This window comes from Lonchura striata, chromosome 4, assembly GCF_046129695.1.
Source record: "Lonchura striata isolate bLonStr1 chromosome 4, bLonStr1.mat, whole genome shotgun sequence".
In the NCBI taxonomy this organism is placed as follows: Eukaryota; Metazoa; Chordata; class Aves; order Passeriformes; family Estrildidae; genus Lonchura; species Lonchura striata.
In genome coordinates, this window is record NC_134606.1 from 47398376 (window position 1) to 47422057 (window position 23682).

The 23682-nt window shown below is 36.0% G+C and overlaps 2 protein-coding genes across 5 annotated transcripts in view; one reads left to right on the top strand and one right to left on the bottom strand.

Annotated features, from left to right (window-relative positions):
- The first annotated feature begins 1909 nt into the window (after positions 1-1909).
- The window catches only part of GIMD1 (GIMAP family P-loop NTPase domain containing 1), a 51778-nt gene continuing 30005 nt past the window's right edge, over positions 1910-23682 (top strand). Inside the window, exons 1-4 of one of the 4 annotated variants that reach the window (XM_021525505.3) lie at positions 1910-1986; positions 3322-3737; positions 9363-9455; positions 21138-21257. In XM_021525505.3, coding sequence (XP_021381180.2) covers positions 3345-3737; positions 9363-9455; positions 21138-21152 — 501 coding nt within the window. In that variant the 5' untranslated portion in view covers positions 1910-1986; positions 3322-3344 and the 3' untranslated portion in view covers positions 21153-21257. Of the gene's footprint in view, positions 1987-3321; positions 3738-4902; positions 9293-9362; positions 9456-21137; positions 21258-23682 lie in introns of those variants that run through there. The other 3 variants (XM_077782956.1, XM_021525504.3, XM_021525503.3) reach the window with 3 other exon arrangements.
- Positions 7058-23682, bottom strand: part of AIMP1 (aminoacyl tRNA synthetase complex interacting multifunctional protein 1) — a 32329-nt gene continuing 15704 nt past the window's right edge. The window contains exons 3-7 of the mRNA XM_021525502.3: positions 22798-22911; positions 20447-20605; positions 17771-17982; positions 14374-14542; positions 7058-7303 (exon numbers count right to left, since the gene is read on the bottom strand). Coding sequence (XP_021381177.2) covers positions 7137-7303; positions 14374-14542; positions 17771-17982; positions 20447-20605; positions 22798-22911 — 821 coding nt within the window. The 3' untranslated portion in view covers positions 7058-7136. The remainder of the gene's footprint in view (positions 7304-14373; positions 14543-17770; positions 17983-20446; positions 20606-22797; positions 22912-23682) is intronic.

Sequence of the window (23682 nt, forward strand, 5' to 3'; positions counted from 1 at the left end):
AAATCAATTTGATTTTTCCCTGTCATATCCTCCCAAGAAGACAACTTTTTAAAATCCTCTGCCCATGCAGTTGTAAGACCTTCCAGATGTGTTGCAACTTGGATTGTATTCCATTCACAATAATATTGAATTTTTTTTTTTTAAATTTAGCCAAGTTTTAGAGCTCATTCAGGGAGTGCCTCTTTTACACCACTCAATTTTATAGCCATCTTGCCATTATAAAAGCCCTGTTCTGCATCCAGCTGGGCAAACTGTGTTTTGCATACAACACTACCCTGCTTCTTGTATTCTAGTTTTTTTGGTAGTCTAAATCCTTGTCCATGCCAGCTTAAATTATCTAGTTGGATGTGACTGCTAGGCCATATATGACCTCAGATGTTATAAGGGGCATTAATGTGCAAAGGAGCAGTCCAATATAAAACACAGATCTAGACTGGCAATTTAAGCAGTCAAGATCCATAGTTCTATGAGACTTACCTATCTTCCTGCTTGGCAATTGAGTGACTCCTCATCCAGTCTTCTTTGAGTTTGTACTCACCAGCACGTGAAGGACCTTGCCATAAGCTTTATATATAAATATGCCTTGAGACACAAAGGGCATGCACAGCACAGAGCTCTAATGCAGTGGGAACTATGAGAAATTACCTCAGGTACACACACAGTACAGGGACAGCTTTCATGTCTGACTTCTCACAAGAAGAGGCAGGCCCAAGAACACTTGTCTGTATGCTCTTAAAAACATTCAGTAACAGTTTTTACATGGCCACCTTCAGCCGAGTAACCCAAAGAAGGAACTCACTGATGAGGAAGGATGTGACTTCACACGAGGAGCTCCTACCTTCTGCCAGAGCACTGCCTGTGCTCGTGGCTCCACAGCAGGACACAGCGAGCTTCTAGAGGAACTGCAGCCCCCTTCACTACTGTGGCTGGCAGGAACAGCCCTGGTTCTGGGGTAAATCAACCTTTACAAGCTCCCACATGGGGCTACACCTCGGAGGACGTCTCCAGCAGGACTGGGCTCCAGAGAGCACATTCCTCTTTTCCTGCCACCATATACAGCTCACATACCAGATTAGTTTATTACATACCATTATTCTTACTGACAACTATCTTAATACCCTTGGAGTAAACTTGTGCCTGCACCCCTGGGATTTACAGAGAGATGCCTGATCCTTGTGAACAGACTGGACAGGCTCATCCACTCTCCCATTCTAAAACTACAACCTGGTTGTTGAAGCACAAATTTGCATTTATATTCTAATCAGTTACTTTCCCACTTGTGGAAAACTGGAAAAAAGTAAGTGACAGGTCCTTTCTGCACAATCTTCTGTCTCTGGTTTGTATGCTACTATAGCATGGCAAATAATGATGCTTGCAAGAAAAATTATTATGTTAACAGCCAATAGCTAATGCACATGATTGGCAGTTCTGCAAGAAGTCTTTAGTTTTCTTCCTGGTTCACAAATAATTTCTGTATTTTGATATAGATGTTATTATTTTAATCCATCTTTGTTAAGCAAACATCTTTATATCTGCAAATGATTTACACTGTGCTATGAAAATAATGCAATTAATAATTCATTGCAATAATAAGAGAGTGCATTTGCTATTCACATGCATATATGAAGGCACATTCAAGAACATGCAATACAAAGGAATCCCACTACTATGTTTATCATTTGCATGTTTAACCATTGATGGAATTTACTTTTAAAAATATCAATGTCATGCAATCACTTAAGTGACTTCAAAAACCATATTTGCAGCTAAGTTACAAAAATTCAACCCTGCCAATTCCTGACCAAACATATGCAATTGAATGAGGAGCTATCAGTAATAAATTAACCAGATTAACGTGTACGTAACAGTCTCAGAGTGGTACGGTGCTGCTGTTAGTTTCAAAGTTCACATATGAACTTCTTTTTGCACTGCACATGTGGTTTATGAATGAAGCCTGAATGAAAAAAGAAATTAAGGGAAAATAAGGTAAGTGACCTAAAATGAAACTAATCTAAGTATTTAAGCATAGACTGCTTACAGGGAAAAAAATCCCAAATCTTTGATTATGATTTAAAAAAGGAACAGATGAATCCATGTCCACTACTTCCTGTTATTATTCTACGAAGTGTACAATGCATGTCTAGACTGTTGAATAACTGAAGACAACCACTTCATAAGAAGTCTTTCTTAAAAGGAAACTGATCATTGAAAAATCCATAAAAACCTCACAGTGATTCCAGTAAGGAAGATTATATTATAAATATTCAATGCTAACTATAACAAAATTAGTATGTTACTTGCTCTTGCATCTTTGGTGCTGTACTGAAATTATTCCAAAATATTGATTTAGGCATGGAATTAATATGAGACAGGAAACTTAAACTGCAAGAATCAAAATAAATTAATCACAGGAAAACCCAGACTGAAATTATCCATAATCTCTGTAGGAGTACTTAAAAATAGTATCTTAAAAATAAAAAAAATCCTTCTGAAGTTCACATTCTGTTCAGAATGTTCAAGTTCTGTTACAGAAAGTTTAAATCCACTATTTGCCACTATGGTTTTACCTTCTCAAACAGGTCTCTATTTAAATAACAAGTTTTCCTGTTAGATGATCAGCACACACCAAAACCCCTTCAGATACTGGGTTACAGAAAAGTACAAAGAGAATGAGAGGTCTTGTTTATGAACAAATAGAGCAACTGGAAATGTTACCAAGCCAGCTCCCTCTCTCTGTCCACCAGTTCATGTTTTTCTTTTCCACTTACTGCGCTAATAGGTTGGCTTAGTATGCATTTCCAAAATCTCATTTTCATGAGATTGGCTGTTTCATCTCTCCTCCTTTTTTTTTTTTCAATTGAGATATTTTTCTGCATCAGAAAGCCCTTTCAGACTACTGTCTATTTCAATGTCAGTGGCAGCTGATGAAGACATTTTAAGCTGTGAAAAAGTGCTCCCTTAAAATCTACTTCTGCTTGATTATTCTTTTTCCTAAAACAAGAAATATTTACATCATGAAACACTGTCACTTAATAGCAGCAGCACTTATTTGTCACCATTCTCTTCTTCCTTCCCTAGTTTATCTCCTTCTCCTAACCTACTACTGTCCCAGAATGGCAACAGTGTTTTCCACAGTTGTTTCCCAACTCCTCTCTTCTCTGCTGCCTCTCGACAACACTGTTTTGCTTCTTCCTAAGACTCTTTTCACATTTCAGGCAGAGAAAAACTCAAGACATTGAATATTGGAAATTGTTGCCTCTTCTTTCCCCTCACCCCCCGAAGTTATCTGAAGCACCTGATGTTATTTGTACTTACTGACAGGTTTGTGGATAAAAGCGCAGACAATGGCAGACAGCAGTGAGATGACCATCAACCTTGTTGTCCTTGGAAAAACTCAGACTGGCAAAAGTGCTGCTGGGAACAGCCTGCTGGGCAGTGCAGACTTTGAGAGCCGTCTCTGCCCCAGCTCTGTGACGACGCGCTGCAGCCTGGGGCGCAGCGGCCGCATTCTGGGGCTCATGCGGAGAAACGGGCGCGAGTGCGCTCTCCGCGTTCGGGTCCTGGACACCCCCAGCTACCCCCACAGTGCTCTGGGCAAAGAGCAGGTGAGAGGCACGGTGAGAGCAGCCCTGGCTCAGCACTTCGGGGAGGAAGGCTTGCACTTGGCCCTCTTGGTCCTGAGGGCTGACCTGCCTCTGTGTCCACATGAAAGCGATGACACAGTTCAGCTCATCCAGGTAACCAAAAAAAAAAAAAAAAGTAGAACTCTCTGCCCTGATAGCAACTCTTTCATTTTCAGGTGACAATAGCTACAACAGAGTTGACTGCAAAAGTGATTTTTTCTTTTTCCAACAACAGCCTAATGTGTTATGAGTGGCAGAAACTAATATCAGAACAAAGACTAACTGATTTTGAGTCGTCAGCAAATCAAAGCTCTCTCCTCTCTTTCTAAAACTGGTAACTCAAGACTTCCTTGGGCAGCTTAAGGCAAAATTTTGTATGTGTTTGATATTTTTTACCCCTAGTGTATAAAACAAATTAATCACTATCAATACACCAGGGTTTTTAACACCCCACTTACCCTGAAAGTAGACAGACATCCTTTAAAGTAGTTTTATATACCTTAGCATTTAGATTACAGAATCAAGATCACTGCAATGTCCTTTATCACCAAGGTAGGCTTGTCATATACAGGAGTTAGCAGGATTGCACCAAAGCTGTAATTTCATTTACACCTGTAAATTAAAGCCCAACCTCTCTTATTCCTATTAAAATTTTATGTAATTTCTGAAAGAAAAGCAGCTTGTTCTCTCCATTCTCCCCCATCAGATAAATCACAGAAGTTGAAGAAAAGCTCTCTGGCCCATTATTTAAGGTGTTGCATTATATTTGTGTTTTTCCTGAATCGCTGAGAATAGTTCAGCTTTATGGATCACGACTGGAACTGAGGTTGATGTTACATAGGAAGTCATCATTTATTTTTCAACAAAAGGTGCTTCAGTGCTTTCAAAAAAATTTTTTTTAAGAGCTCTAAACAGTGCAACAATATGGATATGTGTTAACTACTAATTTCCAACTAATGTGTGACATGGCTAAACAACCATTTTTCCTTATTTCCATGAACATTTTTTAACTGGAGATGTTCTATTAACATCTGTAGCCAGGGAACAGAGAACTACTAGTACTGCATGACCACATATTTCCACTGAAAGTGAATGTCAGTGTCTTGGAAAGGTGAAAAACGACCCAGAAATTTCAGCAACTCGGATAGCATGAACTGGATTACTGCCAGGGGAAAAAAAACCCATACATGTAAATAGTCTGGTAATGTACTAAGTATATGAAATGGGAGTGGGGAAAAGAAATAAGAGATAACTAGTTAAGATTCTCTTTTCATTACAGGAACTTCTGGGTCCCACATGGAAGGATTTCACTGCAATCCTACTTACTCATGCAGACAAGGCAGAAGAGGCTGGATACAGTGAGGAAACATATTTGCACAGTGCCTCAAGTAACCTGTTGTCACTTTTGAGCTCAGTACAGCATAAATACATCTTCTTAGACAACCACAACAGCGTAATTAAAGAAGAAAGAAATACTGTCCTAAGAAAGCTCTTGAATTTTATACAGAGAAATAATTATCAAGTACTTAAGCACAGGAAGGAATAAAATTAGCTTTAAGGTGCTCACTCATCTCTTTTCTACAGTAGGTAACATCTAATAGAAATGCTACCTACATTTTGTTACTTTTTAAAGAGTAAAAGCAATCAACTGGAAAACTCCACATCCATACCAAACACCTTTGAACACACAATTAGAAAAATCTCTTTAGCTTATGAAACTCCTTACCTTCCACAAAGTGCCTCACAATACTGCACTCAGAATCCTAGGTTCAACCAGAAAATCAGAACAAGCTAGTGCTCCAAAATCATGCTCCTAATATGTGTGTAATTACAAATGGGATTTTATATTACACCAGACTGTATATCCAAATTCAGACAGAATACAGATCTGGAAGAATAAAGTAAAATTTAAAAAGAAAAAAAAAAGTAAAAAAGGAAGTAAAAAAAGCATGAGTTCAGACTCAGGGGAATTCTTTGCTCAATTCTTCATGCTTTCAGAAGTTCCTCTGAACTTCCATTTCTAAAAAGGAGCTTTCTGGTACTAAAAGCTAAGATTTGTCTGTTGTAAAAGTATTCCCTACTGTGATTCAAGATTAGTTATAACTGAGTTCTTGAACTACAATGATTTAATAAGACATTATAGAACATACAGTTTACAAGGCAGATAAAATGGCTTCCATGTGCCTAATGCTATTCAGCACATTTAAAAGAACTAATTACTATTGCTTATTGCCAGATGCATGAAAAACTAGCAGTTTACAGGCAAAAACAAACCTCATTCAAAAAGAAAATCAGTTCATCTCCTCTTTACGCGTGTTCCTTTTAATTTTATATCACTGTCATTTTGTTTTCTCTCCACTTACTGGATGAAGTTCAAAGCCTGCAAAATTTAGAAAGGCTCAAGTTTCTTTTTAAATTCAGTAGTTAAAATAGTATTTACTGTTTCAATGGTTATACAGCAACAATTTAATTTAATATTATATGCAAAAATATCTGAAGTATCTCTATATAGTTACTTTAAAGGGTTATTGTAAATGGATCCAAAACATTTATTTTCATATTACTCAAAGTAAAGAATTAAAAGAATTAATTTGAGGCTAATAGCCTAGCAACATGACTATTTCTACAACAGTACTATGAAATAATTCTAACTCTAAAAATTAAAGAAGTTATTTCTGTTAAAACCAAAGCAGTTTTCATATAAAATACCATTGCATAAAAGCACATTGAAACAAAACCAAAAAATCAATTTTATACCTGTTTGAACATTGGAAATGGATTTTTTTTTTTTTTGGTTGGTTGCTTTTTGGGCTTTTTTTTTGGAGGTTGGTTTTCTGGGGTTTGAGGGGTTTTTTTAGTTTTTGATTAGTGCCAGAAATCTGTTATTAATTAATAATATAATATAATCTTAATGAAATTGTAACGGCTTAGTTGTGAGACATGAAAGTGTGTCCACTTGCACATTCAAGGGCGAAAACCCCCACAGTTTATTCTTCCAGTTACAACTGACTGCAGACTACAGAGAGAACACAGGCAAGAACAAAGGTGCAGAGGCTTACAATACATCTGAAAACTGCTTGGAAGAAGAGCAGAAAAACTATTAAAAAGTGACTAGAAGAATAAAGACAATTGTGGTCTTCACTAACCAACTGCTAGCCCTGCAATTAGCACACAAAGAACATGGCAAAATATTTTCCTTATTTCCTTTAGCTCTTGCTAAATAGAAGCTCTACACCTTCAAGCTGTCCAGAAAATTGACTTGCCTGCCTGTGGTCCCACCACAAACAAGCCTTGGCAATTAAGTTATGAGCACTGAGTGGTTAATAACTGCTGACAGCACACAACCTCAAGGACAACAAGTCTAGTGAATGAGTGAATTGTCAAAATATTGAAGATGTAACATATTATGGAAAAGAAGTCAAACAAAACAGGTCTTAGCCATGCATTTCATGTTTTTTATTGTGCTTGCATCAACTTTTCACTTCAATGTCTGTAGAAGTTTCTAATAACCATTTATTTAATTCCGCTGTTTGCCATGGTCTCTGCCCTGCACACTCCTTTCCCTTTCACTTCAAATGGAACTCCTTTGTATGTAGCAACACAGTGGTCATTGGTATGAAGATCAGGTTGGATTTGCTCCCACATCTTCTTCTTTGGATTAAGCTCCTTCTCAGGATCTCCTGTTTCAAAACAAAGAATAACCTCATAGCACACAACTCAGAGCAAGAGCTCTGTGTACTTACACACACCCATGACAACCCACAGAGCATCACTGCACACACTTTTAAGGGAAAAAAAGCCCCAACATTCTCTTCGATTCTCAAAATGAAAACTTTAATTGGAATTAAGAATTGTCTAGGAAATGTCTCCAGAACCTTTCTGAAAAAGAGAATCTTTCAAGGTAAAAGGGTTGTATCAGACAACAAGCACTGTCAAAAGGAAGAAATTAAACCACTGCTGTTAGTTTATCCTACAGACCAAAAGAATTCCCAAGAATTAAGTACATACGGACCACAGAAGTACACTGTTCACCAAGACAGGTTTGTCAGCATCTTAACTTTAGAAATTAATGATGTTTTCATAAGTAATTAAACGCATTCACCAGATGCTTTTACAGTTGAGGAGTACTGAACTTAGACAAGAATAGTCCAGAGTGAGAATATTGACATATAATTTTAGCCCCAAGTTACACACTGTTCTGTTAGGCTTTGTATTGTTTGATGGCAAGCTCTGGTGCTCAAAACAATAGAAGCAGTAGAAATTAACTAGAGTTTCGGCAATTAAGAGTTTCAGCCTTAGTCTTGATAAGCCTCAGTTTCCTGTTTTCATGGATACATCAAGATGAGACACCTACACCCTAACGGTATAGACAGTGACTAACGACATTAGCAAATCTGATTATTCAAGGATTTCTAATGACCACAAAATGCAGGCTTCTTCTATTAATGTTTTGAAATATTGTCAACAAATTAGATAGCATAGTGAAGGATATTTTTTCTATTTTTCAGTAGCATGAAATGCAAAGTACAGACACAATAAAAGATAACTAATTTTGCCACAAAGATTAACTGCTGACTATTGACATAATCTAGATAAAACTAGGCAGCCAACTCACTGCAATATTATTTTCTGTTCAAAAGTAAACTAATTTTAATCTCTTAATTCTAATACAATACAGATTCTATTAAAAATTTCATTAAAAAGAATTTAATCATAAGATTGTTGGGTGCTTTTGACTTCTTTTGTGTCAAACAGGTAAGACAAATTAAAAACCCCACAAGAATTGCAGATTTAAATGCTCAAAGAAATCTCAGGCTATTTCATTGTTGTTACACTCACTATATGTTTTTACTTCCTTGTAGTGCCATATTGCCCAAACTATCAAAATCAAAAGTTCCAGAACAAGCAAGAATTAAAACCCAAATCCTAGGAATCATATCCTCTCTGAGATCCTCTCTGAGGAAGAGCCCTCCAAGGGAGCAGAAAGCCTAGTGTTACACTACAAAGTTCCCAAAGGTTCAGGAAGAAAAACTGTAAGACTACAGGGATTTTAACATATCATCTTCCAGTAGTTGGTTGAAATTCATTACTGCTTGGTTAAGTCCTGACTAACTGACCAACCAGTGGTTAAACAAATTACTCTCATTCCAGCCTGCCTTATGCCTTATTGGTATTCTCCTTTTAATGTTTTCCACAGTTCAGCCTACTCACATTCTCAATGCCTGCAAACTTGGGTTATTTTTGTCTGTATGGTTATTCTTATTCTGTAGTGTCTGGGTGTCTGTATTCTGTAGTTTCTATATATGCAAGAGAAGCAGACTAGGCCAGATTTCTCTGTGAAGTAAGCTAGCCTTACCAAAGCACTATTTAATAAGGCAGTCAAGTTATTTCACAACCAGAGTGCATTTAGTATTTAAAAGAAAAATCAGTCATAATATGAATAATTTTCTTTATATAATATTTATAATTAATATTAAACAGAGGAATAAATTTAAATACTGTAATTACTTAAATAATTGCACTGTTAAATAAAAATTATTAAATGTTTAGAGCTAATTGTGCACTTTCACAAAAATAAATTAGCTTAATGCTCAGGTTCATGGATTTAGACCAAACCTGGATTTAGACCACAGTGAATGCATAGAAACTAATAAAATCATTAAACAGAATGTTAAGAGCTCTATTGTACATTTTCCTTCCCCATGTCAAATATAAAAAGCACATGATTTTTTCTTTCAGGAAGAAAACCTCCTGACTTTTATTATAAAAAACACACTTTGGATGTTAATAAGTTTCTTCGGAATCCTGCGTCAAGCTCCCTTGGGATCTGTGGTGAGCTCATATTAGATTAACATAGGCACCAATTTTAAATACTACCAGAGCTTTAGGCTGTGCATTTTCCTATGCCTTCTCCTCACTACATTCCTTCTTCCCAGAAAATATTCTTTAGAAGAGTTTCTATAAATAAAATAAATTGAAGCTTTTAATGGTTTAATCAGCTTTCCACTCTCTTTACCAAAAATGGGCCAAATAAGAGGTCCCAAATTTTGTTAAACATATCATTCCATCTCACAGCTTTATTACAAAAAAATTTCATAATAAGCAAGAAACCTCTCCACTTCGTAACAGTTCAAAAACTGCTGAAAGAATGTATCTCAGCACAGCAAGGGGCAAAAGGACACAGTGATGTGTGACTTTACTTAATGCCACTTACCCCACAGTGGATTGTAACCATGCAGCTGAAGGAAAGCATTCATACACTCTAGCTTTGATTAAAAAAACCTGCTAACTACAGGCTAACCACTACACTCCAGCTTTACCACTTTTTAATTCTTTTAAAGAGATAATAATTCACTAAATTGCTAGTGATTCTTAGACCTGAATGATAATTTAATTATATAATTTAAGTAACAGCTTTTTGGTTCCCGTGGCATCAAAGTATCTGATACTTCTATCAGAAAAGAGATTTCACAGCTATAAATCTTCAAGTACTATTGCTCTCTTAGGGCAATTACTGTGTAGAAGGTTATAGAATTTACACACACATGATAGAAGAATTGTTCTATGGTTTAAAAATCTTTCCAGTAAAGATGGATAAAAATTTGATAAAGTTCTTAATGCAAAAAAGGTTCAAGAGACTTTGAAGATTCATGCACTGGAGTATAAAACACTTCAGTATTAAGAATTCCACTGAGGGCAAAGACATCAAATAAATAAACAAAACAGAACAGTACTCTAGGCAACAGCATTCCTGATCAAATTACTCCTCTATAACACTCGGAATAGTTCTAGGTAAACACACCAGTTGCTACAGAAAAAAAAAATTAAGTGGTTTGAGACAAGATACCATTTGTTTACTTTGACTAAAACGGCCAAAGAAAATTAGTATGTATCTCATGAATATTTTGTGTAATGGAGAGAGAAGACTTAAAAATAGCTCAATTCCAAGCTGCTTGATAGACAGCTGTGTGCATTTTAGAATTGCTTTATTGTTGCTGGTGGTGCTTCTGTTATTTCACAGACTTGCATACTTCAAACTTAAATAAGACCCAGCTGTCCTTTCTATTTTAACTTCAAGGACTCCAACTGAATCTTTACGCTTTACAATTACTTTTTAAAACAAAAATTTGATCAAAATATAAATGGTTACAATTAAGCAGTGAAATTAAATGACATCTGACACAACAAGGAGTCTATCCTCCTGGTAACAGCATAAGGCAAGTGCCAGATGGTCTTTGAGGAGACAACAACAGCAAAGGAGCAGAAGGTTTTAACACAAAAAAGGTGAGTAGAAGATAGATGTTCAACCCCATTAAAAACTGAGAAAGAGTTTTCCAGTCTCACAGTGAGTTTCCCCCTGACTTAGTTTACAATAGCAACATTGAAAAGACGAGTACTCAACAAAAAAATTTACAGAAGCAGATGTCACTATGATTTTGTAGGTCTCCATCTACCAATGTTTTCTTTTGCATCTTCCTACTCAAGATAGCAAAATCACAAGTCTGAGAATTCTTTTAAATAAGTTTTATGTAAGAAGAACATAGATCACCCCATTTTGTACTATTAAGCATTAGGTAAATTTTCAAAGTCAATGATTAGCTTAAATCTCTTACCTACAAAATTTTCCAAGCAGCTCTTTATGAAACACTAGAATATAGTGCCACATTTCAGACTACAATCTATAGCCCTGCACGCATACACCTAGCAAAGGAGCTGTAAAAACCTTCGTTTGGCACTTACCAGAGCCCTGTGTCTTTGGCTCTCCACCTGAAGGAAACTGATACAATGCACAGCTACAAGTCATAACTTCAGAACTAGAACAATTTACATACCACCTTTAGCTTATTCTATGTCTTTTAAGGAACAAAATGTCAACATGGTGTCTGCATACCATAACACCTGGTAATAATTTTAGAACAAACATTTATATAACTGATTGCTCTACGAAAAGCTTTCTGCCACTGTAAAAAACCCAAACAACTGGAGTCAAACAGTTAAATTATTTTGATAGAACTCATTTCGTCAGTCATGTGCAAGAACAGCTACGCTGGTGAACAGAAAACAGTGCTACTACCAGCTCTCACGTTTTCAAATGCCAGGTAGATGAAGCTACTTGAGATGTAAGTTTGGAGAAAGGCTGTTGGGAAGGATAGATAAATATAATTATTCATAAATAATACAGCCAGGATGAAAAAAATCCTCTCTGCTAGCCGGACAATGCCCTTGCCTATGGATGGGTCCAGGGGTCAAATGGACTGTTTCATCTCACCCCCTAAAACGTATGGTTCACCCCGCACCTCTGTCCCTCCCCTAAAACATCAAGTGCCCGTAACCCCATTGGCCCAAGCCTTGTTCCAGCCCACCCTGAAGCCTACGCTCTCTTGGAACTCCCCCTCCTCTTGGAACTTCCCTCTGATATGACCTCCACCCTCTCCTAGAGCATAATTTTGTCTCTCCCCTCCCCCACCTCCTCAAGCCTCGCCAAGTGCTGCATCTGGCAGCTCGAGGCAGGACCTTTCTGCATCCCCAATAAACCTCATATCCCAAGAGCAGCCTTGAGAGATCTCTCGTCTCCATTCACCCAAACCGTCCTGGAGCAGGCAGCGCTCCCTACAGAAGGCTGTATCTTAGACAAAAGCAAACAATAGAAGACCTTCAACCTGGGCAAAGAGCATTTTTGAGGGGTGAACCTGTACATCATTTTCCAGGGCTTATTCACTAGAAGTGTTTATTCTGCAACTTGATGCACTCTTGCACATCCATTTCCACAGCAGCAGATAGCAGATAGAGTGTGATTCTTGCAGGTAACAAAGTTCCAACAATATGTGATAACAACAAGAAGCCATGAATGAGTATTCCTACAATTTAATCAATGCAATTAATTGCTGAAGCATTTAAGATTTCAGTACAGCTAACAAAGTCTGCATCTCAACTAGCAAGCTAGGTATATTTTTAATACAGGAAACTAAAACTGAAAAAAAAATATGCTGCCAGACTGATTTCCTTTTAAAACAGTATTATTTTAAACTATTTTCAATTGGAGCATTAAATCACAGCAAGCTGAGCTATTTTTCTGTTCCATAAAGCACCTAGAAAGAGCATTGCTTCCTTTATCATATTGTAACCAAAATATATCTTTTTTTAAAAAGTATCACAATTTCACTCTTGAGAAGTATAAATATACATATATACATACATAAGTATTTCTGAAAAGTATTTCATGCAAATATGTTTAAGCATAGAGCTTGCCAAGAGGTTCATAAAGCAAAACTCTGCTGTATAGCTAGAAATTGTCAAAAGTGCAATAGTTTATAAAGGTTCATTTGTCTCTGTGCAGAAAATAAAAGTTACACCATTTTCTCCCACATGAAAGCCAACTTTTGAACAATAAATTCATCCTGAAGATGAATACTTCATTGATAAATGCACACATATACACTTCCACCCAGTGTGGGAAATACTGGAAGTTGGACCATGCTCTCAAGTTTAAGTGATGGAGTGATCCTGACCAGAAGAGCACTGCTCACCAAGACCTCTGAGATCCACTTAACAGCTGACTTGAGTAGACCTGGGCTTGGGCTGTGCTGCACAAATTCCTAAATTCCTAGGGTGCAGGATAAACCTAGGCAGCTGATTCTAAGAAAGGAGTCTACGGGCAGTTCCCATGTGGCACCAGCAACTGAGCCACCTGCATGTCCTCACCTTTATGGAACAGGGCAGCACCAAGTCCTCACACAAACTTTCTGATTGACAGTCACAATGAGTAAAAATTATTTATACTAATCTCTCTTTTCAGACTCAGCTCTAATAGACAGCATTTTAAATGGCACTTTAGAGCATGAGTGCTTTTTCTTCTGGTATCATAATGAACCTGATGAAAACACTCATAGCCATTATAAAAATAACAAAATAACAGTGCTAATAAATACAGCAGCAGAAGAAGCTGATCTGACTGTATCCCTTTCAGACTGAGAATAATGAACTGGCATTTGGGTAGGAGGGAAGCATTCATCAACATGAAAACCTATGATGATAAACCTGATGCTTTAGTTGAGCTCCCAATATGCAGTCAAAAATTAATTATTTTTATAAAGGTGGAAGAAACTGAAAAATGGATGAAAAATTATCTTTTGATAAAGTTTAATTTGGTAAAATTCTCATTTATATTCTGAAAAAAGTTGGATTTGTTGATTTTATTAAGTCCAATATCTCTCTTTGGAAACCTAAAAAGACATTTTGTCCCAGACAAACAAACAAAAATACCCTGGTATTTCAAATATTGCAGGCTCCTCTCATGAATAGGAGACTTCCAATCCTTTCTATCCCCTCCATCCCTTTTTCCTCAAAAAAAAAAAAAAAATTCTACTCAAAGTTCTGACACTTTCATTACAGGGAGGAGCTGGAAATAGGAATTCAATATTGAAACACTGTGAAAGATGTTTTACATTTGCTTGTTGTCATTTGCTGAGTACAAATATGTTTATCCATATATTTCAAAACTGAAATACTTACTGAGACTTAAAGCTCTGCACAACTTTGTCAAATTACAAGTTTTTGACAGATGAAAAAGTATTATCAATCCTTTATTTACACAATATTAGCATAATAATAAAAAAATTAAAACTAAGAATTAATTCAGAAAATTTAAACAAAAAACCCAACCAGCTTTAAAAAAAGCTGTTTTATGTGCTTCAAAACTGAGGTTACCTTGGCATACTTGTTTCTATAATTTTCCCAACTACCTACTTACCAGGAAAACCTTCAAAAGTGATTCTTTCCCCTGGTACTGCTCCTGGTGGGGGCGCCAGAATTTCAACTTTTTCTGGGGAGCTGGCACACATCACCATTGCTTGAGATACTACACCTCTCATCTTTGCAGGCTTCAAGTTACAGAGTAGCACTGCCATTCGATTCTGCATCTTGGGGGAGAAAAACAGAAGGATGTGAGTACTTAAAATGGCATGTGGCTTTGGGGACTCCCATTATTTCATTATAATGAAAGAATTACAGTGATGAGATCTTACCATGACAAGAAGGACGTAGCAACAGATTCACAATTTTAATGGCTGGATACCAGTAACTTAACATATAAATCCCTTAAGAGCTGGCCAGTCAATAAGGGATTAAATGTGACATATTTATCACAAAAATATAAAATATGAAATTTAGAAAATTAAAAACCAGGCGTGGCATTTCACTCGCATTCCATCTTTATTACAGGCCATCACTTTAGTCCACTTCCAATATAGCACTATTAACTAAACAATTTCTATTTAATGATAATAATAATTTAATGATCATAATAATAAAAATAACAACAAGTCTACAAATTAGGCCCATAGATAAAAATTTCAAACTGGATCCTGGAAGCTTAGAGGTCTTCTACATAATGAGCTCACTTGAATCTTAAATTTTATCTTAGTTAACCCAAATGCCTTGAGTGTTTTTTAACCACTGAAAATGGCTGTATATACTGAACACTGAATCTGCTAGTGTAAACCTGTAAAACTAAGTTTCTCCACTTGTTGCTTTATTTTAATAATTACGATAGTAAACCAGAGAAAATACTCTTCTCTCAGAAAAATTGCCACACTTTAGACTCTAAAACAAACCACACTTTCAAATGGAATATAAATTAAACCCTGAATATTCTTAAGAGACAAAGTAAAGACATCTTAATTCCCATGCTACTAGTGCACATTATATATAAGTATTTAATATTTCTAGATTTTGGTCTTTGTGTATCACAGTACAAACTTTGAACAAAACCTGCAGGACTAATAATTACTAAAACTCATATGATCAACTATTTAAAACACTGCATATTTTCCAGGAAGAACACCTTAAAAAGCAAAAATATAAACAGCCAAAATGAAGCAGTTGAGAAGAAAGTTATCTTGCATCAGTTTCAAGCCAGGCCACTGACTGAAAACTTCTCAAGTTATTGCTATGGAAACAAGTAGCACAAAATACAAAAAATGGTTGTAACATGTCAGTGACTAAAATGCAAGTTGTAGCATTATCTAGCACTGAATAACAATTAATGAATGGAAGGCTAATTATTGGGTGGACATCACAATGATCTAGAAAGAAAAGATTTCAAGGCATCTAAGTGGAAGAAAAGGCTTCTGCTACAAAAATCAGAGTATATCATTCATAACAGATGTAATTGTAATGTATCCTCTTACAACAAATGGTTGTAGAATAGCATTTCTGGAAGATGATGGTGGCCTTTTCTCTTCTTAAATTTAAGATAAATTTCCTCCATTCCGGTTATTCACTTCTGATCATTGACATGAGGTTCTCTTAGGTTAAAGAGGAGGAGTGACAAAAAGTGACGCTGGAGAATTGCCTGAGTTTCAAGAACAATTGCCTGACACAGGTATTGGTGCTAGGAACACACAGAGATCCACTTCAAAAAGCCAAACACAGTGGCAGGAAAGGGGTCAGTTCCTTTTGAAATTTCAGAAATTGCCCCAGTTGTCGCCAGCTGCCAAAACCAGCTCAGCAATGGCATGGTGCACCTCATGCCAAGATCCTTCCATGCCCCTGTTACTTGTGACACAACTGCTCACAACAATAGAGGGTGCAACTTCTGACATGGCTTCATCACCATGTGAACAAAACCACAGCATTTCACATATAAAGTGGGCATGCCAGAAGTTTTCACACCCATAAATAACTTGCAGTGCATACTGAAATGTTAGTGAAGATACATACTGTGTTTCCTAACCAAAAGTAAAATCAGATGATACAAATACTACAGCCTCAAACACTGCTAAATTACCACATCAAACACCAAAATCATAAACAGCTGAATTTTTTGTGAAGAAATTTATGGCTATGGTCCTTGATCTGATGTATATATTTTTATTTCAATATATGGCAGTAGACACATGCCAGACCTTCACATTTTTGAACACTTCAAAAAACACAAAAAGATGGAAACTTGCCCCTAAAAATTTACTGTCTTAATAGGGACTTGCCAAAACTGAGAACAGACACGCAAACAAAAATGTTCTCAAAGAACGTGCAAGGATGATCCCTAATTCTCTGTTAATGAGTACCTCAGATTATTTTTCCACTCAGAAAGAAGGTCAAAGAGAAAAGACTCCTGCTGACATTTCTTTTGTTAGACTATTTAGAATGGCTTTTAAGATGTTTTCCTCTACATGCTTTTTTGAAAGCAGACTGATAAAAGCAAGAAAGTTGAGATTTTGCCCAGTACAAATCCAGTAAGTGGACACCATCAGGTGATCAGTGCAGAATAGTTACTATATTTATGTGGGTTTTTTTGGTTCAGTAACTCTCTGTTGCATAAAAATCAATCACAATTTTGATTTTAATTGTTTCCTATGCTTGCAGTTTTACCATAGGGACAGTGTGCAAATAAGGATTGAAAAGACATTTAAGAAAATGGAGCTCCTTCCAGACTAAGATCAATTCCTTCATTTTGCAGTTGCTCTACACAACACTGTTTTAAATGCCAACCTTGTATTTGAATTTAGGAGCAGTCTTCAGTCAATTCCTCTCACCCTCTAGAAGAGGTCTGAAAGGACAACTGAATCTTGAAGTCTTAGGTTGCTCAAAGGCATCCATAAACCATCAAGTGTCAAACACCAAAGTGTATCAACGAAAAAAAAACAAACATAGACACACATTCTATTCTGCACAAGTAAAAATATGCATTTTGTATTCCACTGTTGTTTAAGCTATTCATTGTCAGCTAAGTTGAATTTATATGCTCTATGCTTTACTTCATGCCAAAAATTTCAACAGGCTATAAAAGAGAATTGGAAGGCAAAGGTTTCAAAAGTTTGGATCATACAAAAAAAGTTTCTATGATTTCTCTACTATATAGTAGGAAACCCAAAAGAAGAGTAACATCTGTTTAGTTTAGGAGTTCAGTGTGCACCGATGGCAGAGGATCCCAGGATAGAAGCACTGCAATCAGAAACTGATTTGGCATAAGGGTACTTCTCTGGTTTCTGCCAAATGTTGTTAAGTATTACTTCCATCTGCATTTTATTTTTGTTTTCATGACTGTACAAATCTTTTAGCAGAATAAAAACATATCCTATAAACAGATGAATGTCTTAAGATACTTTAGGAAAGGAACAGCTATCAGTAAATAATTTTGTCAATACCTTATCCAGAGGAACATGTTTCACTAAACCGCTGACAACAGTCCTTGGGCTTGCTTCACCAACATCCACTTGTTCAACATACAGAGTGTCTGCATCTGGATGCTTTTCAGCAGTAATAATGCAGCCAACACGAAGATCCAGACGAGAAACATCTACAGGTTTCGCATCACTATTTCCAGCAGCTGGCTGCTGTTTCTTCTCCTTCTTTTCACCTATTAGAGAACATTTTGTTCCATGAAATAAACATTAAAAAAAGCACAACTAACACAGATGACTACTGCAAAGGAAAATGGAGCTACAGTCTCAGAAATAAGTATAATTTCTGTGGAAAACACAAAAGAAGAGTAAAAGAGCACCTCTGCTACCAGTTTCCAGTGGTGAATTGTCATACACACTTCAATTTATGTCATTACCTCAACTAATTACCACCTCCTGTTTGCAAAGTCATCCTGAATTTAGGTGCAGCTGATGTGTTAAGTGACATACATACACTGACAAAGGCCACATCAATTACCTGATCATCCCATTTGAATAATTAGCAATTACCAGCCTTGCCATGATGTTTCACCAGCAAAAGGAAACTAGGGAATCACAGTCCATCACCTTATGAGGGCTTATCAGCGTGGTACACAGCCAGGAGCTGTGAAGTTGCTGCAGCTGCACTGTCACAGCTGCAGCGTAACCCTTCAAGATATTAGCCAACTTTCTGCACTTCCCAAACACAACTGTGCATGAAAGTGCTTATGGCTTACGAGATTCCCCTGGTGTGGTGTCTTTACCCCATGATCATAACACACACAGATTGTGTAGTATAAAACAACAGCGAAGCAACATGCCCCATACTCAGCTTCTTATATAAATAATAGAATCATAAAAAATGCAATATTCCTTTCAAGACGAGCAAGTTACATCCAGTTTATAGATAAGACTTTGCTGTTTAGATGTTCAAGACTTGTTTAACAGCTATAATCTCTGCAAGATTAAAAATATCTAAGATGTGCTTACTTTAAATAAGCATATTCTGTTATTCTTTCATCCAAGATAACTTACATATTAATGTAAACTAAACTCCCTTCTTAAAGGAGCAAAAAAGGTAAAGTGGACACATAATGCAATTTGATTTCATTCATCATTGTTCTAATACAGGCATGAAATTAAATTATACATTCAACAACAAAAAGGCAATATTTTTTAATATAAGCAACAGCTCTTCAAAAATATTTGCTCATTATGATGAATGAGAAGCTCTAGTAATTATGACTTGGGTTTTTAATGTAATTGCCAATTTGATTAATAAAATCAATTGTAGATACAATAATATAAGAGAAACTGGATAAAAATCCCAATCAAAATAGCTAACATATAATATCTAAGATCCTTTGAAAGACCTAAGTTTATCCTTGGTATAATTCCATACTGTTCTCCATGATATTCCTCTACAAGAGAAATGAAGTCTTTCCTGAAAAGAGAACAAAGCAAATGCGTACATGGTCTATATACATACACACACATCAAAAATATCAATTTCAATGCCACAGGCTAAGGAGAAAAATGCACTCCTCTGGCCAGTGTCAGAAAAAAATCATACAGATGAGGCTTGCAAGAAGTTGAACAAAGAATATTAAAATAACCAGAGAGGAAAGAGATTACATAGGTGACAGAAAGCAAAGGGATTTGAGACAGTCCATGATTTCATCACTTTCTAGATTTAAAAACAAATTTTACATTTTGGTTACTTCTACTGTTAAATGCAATACCTTCAACAGATGCTGAAATCCACAGAGCGAGCCTGTGCAGGGCTACTGTTTAAGGCTTGTGGTTTATTTCAGCATAAGGCAAAAATCTAACTCTGCTTTCTATATGAGATGAGCTGTGTTGGTCAGAGCATGGTGCTAGTAACACCAAATTTGTGGGTTCAACCCCTGTATTGGTCATTCCCTTAAGAGGTGGGCTTGATGGTCCTTGTGGGTCCCTTTCAACTCAGGATATTCTGTGATCTGCATTTGTCTGACTGAATTTAAGCTACTTATATTGTACTTCCCTCATCACATATAGAAAGTTGTATTTTTCCTTACCAACTGAATAGTTGCTCTGTAGCCACTGAATACTTGAGAGAAAAATTTAATTGCCTTCTACGACATATGGCCTCTGCTTTTGTATTTACGACTCTGTGGAATACTAGTGTGTCAAACGCTGATATACATTAAAAAATCTAAAATAGCTTATAAGCTGCTGTACAGCTCACCAGGAAAAAAAGAGACAGCACACTATCATAATATCCAAATTCTGAAAATTTATACAAATTTAATCATAGCAAATTAATAGTAATCTGCATACGAGAATGGTAGCAAAACATAGGTTTAAGTTACATGATAACTTGAAAAAAAGTACAGGTGTCCACCAGACATGCCCTGTTTTTTGTTGTCGGTGGATTTTTAAATGAGGAAGTGCAGTCACATTAAACAGAATTTGGCATGTATCCCATGCAAGGAAGAATCTGTAGTTCACCTGACAGCCTTCATTAACTTCTAGTATTTTCAACATTTAAGAGCTAGCACATGACTCTTCCTACTGTAGCTGTATGAAAGCTTTATATTTGTGCTCAAAATCACACAAAAGCATTTGCATAAATTAAATACCTCAACTGTCTATCAGAGATAAGAAAAAGTGAAATACCTTTTTTTTCTACTTTTTCCTTCTTTTTCTTTTCTTCATCTTCACCTTTAATTTGATCTTTGGAACCAGAAGATGCTGTAACTACTGTAGGTTGTGGAACATCCTCTGAAAACGACACTGTAGAAAGGGTTGTACCAGAAGGAACTGCAACTTGCTTTACTAAAATCAAAACCACAAAAGTTATGGGCAGTACCAGAACTTTGAATACTGACAATTTTAAGTGTACAACATAAATGAAAAAGGAGAAGTGAAAATTTTGCTTAATATACTAAACCCCAACTGCTGAATAGTGAACCACATTACAAAACACATTTCAGAACTTAATCTATATATGATTATGATCAATTAAAGTTTTTGATTACACATTTTTAAATGCGAAAAAGTCCTAAATACAAGAAAATATATAAGCAAACAACATCTCTTTTTGTAGTTGATTTCAACATCTAGCTATTTTTTCTACCAATTCCCTATTTCCCATTTGTTTAGTTTCAGTTTATACTACTAGCTCTTGCCATGCTGCAGACTATCCCATAAATGAGTTAATGCACAAAATCATTTTTATAGCATATTCATCCATCAACTCTTATGATTAAGAAACTGAGCCTGAATAAAATAAAATTACCTGCAACCCTAACGCGATCTGCTGATTTCTCTCTTCCCTTCCCTAAACTCTCCACATTACCTTCAACAGCTCTTTTTAAACTGATGATACATAATTCTGGATACTGCACTATCAATCTTACCAGACAGAAGTGTAAGAAGCAGCTCTCTTCTACATTCTGCTCTTCAAGAATCTCATCAAGGATTTAACCCAATAATTGTACAGGGTAAGCATCATCATTGCACTAGGCAGTACCATCAAGGCTCCCTTTCCCAGGCAATGATAGATGAGATCTTTTGCAGTTCCTTTCAATCTGTTCAATGTTTTATCTAATGACTGATAAATCCTTCTGATGTCATCATGACAAAATTCTCCATTCTGAATACATGTTTTGTTTTGCATTTCAGATATTTACTAACTTTCCTGAAGAACTGCACTTTATTAGCTCATGCCTGTCCTCTTCAACATGGATGTGATTTCCACAAATTATATTCTTATAAACAACTTTCTAAAATAATTTGAATAAGAGATTTGTTGCACCAACAACCACTTGCTTGCTAGCTGGGGAAAGGCTTTGTTTCTCAGGTTTTTGAAAAAATATCTTGTGGTGTTTTTGTTCTTCCGTGTCCATCTAATTTTTGTGTTCAACTACTTAATCCTTTCAAAGCTAACAAACATCTTATTTCCTTCAAAATAAGATTTTAGTCCTACTACCACTTAGATGAACTAGCTAACTAAAGGAAGATGCATATCAAGTATTTCCTTTGCCATCTTGGACCAATATACCTTGAGACCTCTCTAAAGCACAACAGATTTGTGAAATATCCTACACCTGTCAAGAACTGCTGCAGACTAAGACACAACAGAGAAATGTAAGTAATGGTTTGGTTTAGTACATGAAAAGGCTTTATTGGTGTCCAACAGAGAAAAAGAATTCTCTGTATTTACATGTTAAATTTTTTTTTGAAGTCTGAATGTGCTTTTACACCAATAAAACATTCAGTGCAGTTAAATGCCAGCATCCAGACACACTGGATACTATCTTAAACAATTGAGAATACTGATAGCATGGGTTAACAGCAATAACTGTTGAGGGCAGAAGAGGATTTTTTGGCAATAATTTTAAAAGACAACACAGTGTATCTGAAACACTTCACTTTTGGGGTTTTTTTCCTCTTTTCTTTTTTAATATGAAATATATAATGATGGTACAAGCTGAATAGAACTATATAGAGGAGAGCAAAGAAAGAATAAGTCAAATGGAAGGCTGGTCTAAAGCATGGAATCACAAATTCAGAACACATTGTTTTTAAATTTACATTACCACAGCTTTCCTAGTAAGTCCCTGACCATCTGTACTTTGCACCATGGCCTGATTTTCCCATAGTGATTTTTCAGTCATGGTAGATTAAATATTCAAAGTAGCAAGAAGAGTTAGACATGTAGCAATTTTTACAGTATTATAAAAAGTCATCAGTGAGGCTCATGGCTTATTATGTAACTGAACAAAAAAATACAAAGAACTAGTTCCATATCTGATTAAGTTTAGTATATGGATTTGTCAGGCCTGCAGCTTATTAAAATGTTGGAATCAATTAATTTGTCATAAGCATAGAATCAGGGAAAATCCAGAATTTTTAAGAAATACCATAGAGGCACATACAGAACAATAAAAATCAAGAAGAATTAAGATAGTTTTATGCTAACTACATCAATGTTGTATGAGAACAGCATTTTTTTTTTCCCCCACCTCCATTTCGAATTTCAGCCTGAATCAGCTCCTGTTTCAGCCCTTCAATTTCTTTCTTCAGTTTAGCATTTTCTACACGGAGCTTCTTCTCTTCTCGGAGAGATGCTTGCAAGACTAGAGTTGACACATTACAAAAAAAAAAAACCAAACAGGTTTCAGTAACTAGCATTCATTGATTTGGACACAGGGGTTTGTTTTTAAACAAAAGTGAAACATGGTGAGCTAAACAGCACAAAAGTGAAAACTTTCAAGAAGTATATAATCAGAAATACTTAGGAATTATTTTCTTTGTTTTTGAAATAGACATATAGAAGTATTTTTACAATACTTATATCATCAAATTGCCTCTCAATATACTATCCTCTCAGTCCCCTAAACAGAATCACAAGAAAAAATTCTGAGAAACTTACAGAAAAACCTTGGCAATGTTTGTAATACAGAGCACCTTTATGACTGATACAGTTTAGTACAAAATATCAAAGTTGAAGGTTGAGAGAACCACTCTTGAGAGAATGTCATAGTTGTAAAAAAGCTGTAATAAATTCAGGATAAGGCATAGTCTCGTATTCTTTCCAACTCCCTTGCTCTCTTCAAATGGAATAATTTCCTATCAAAATTGCATAATTTGTTTATTAATTCTTCCTCATTCATAGCTTTTCTATTTCAGAATAAGCAGTTTGAAAAAAAAAAAAAAACAAAACGAAAGAAAACAAAACCCCCAGAACCCACAGGACAGTCAAGTGGGGCTACGATTGCAAGGTTTCTCTTGGAAAACTTGAAACGCGCTTTAAAGGCTGACACACCACATTTTCTCATTTTCTCCTATGTGCATTTTCTGTTAACCATCTGGTTAATAGGTTTAGTATAAGATAGGTAAATCCTTAC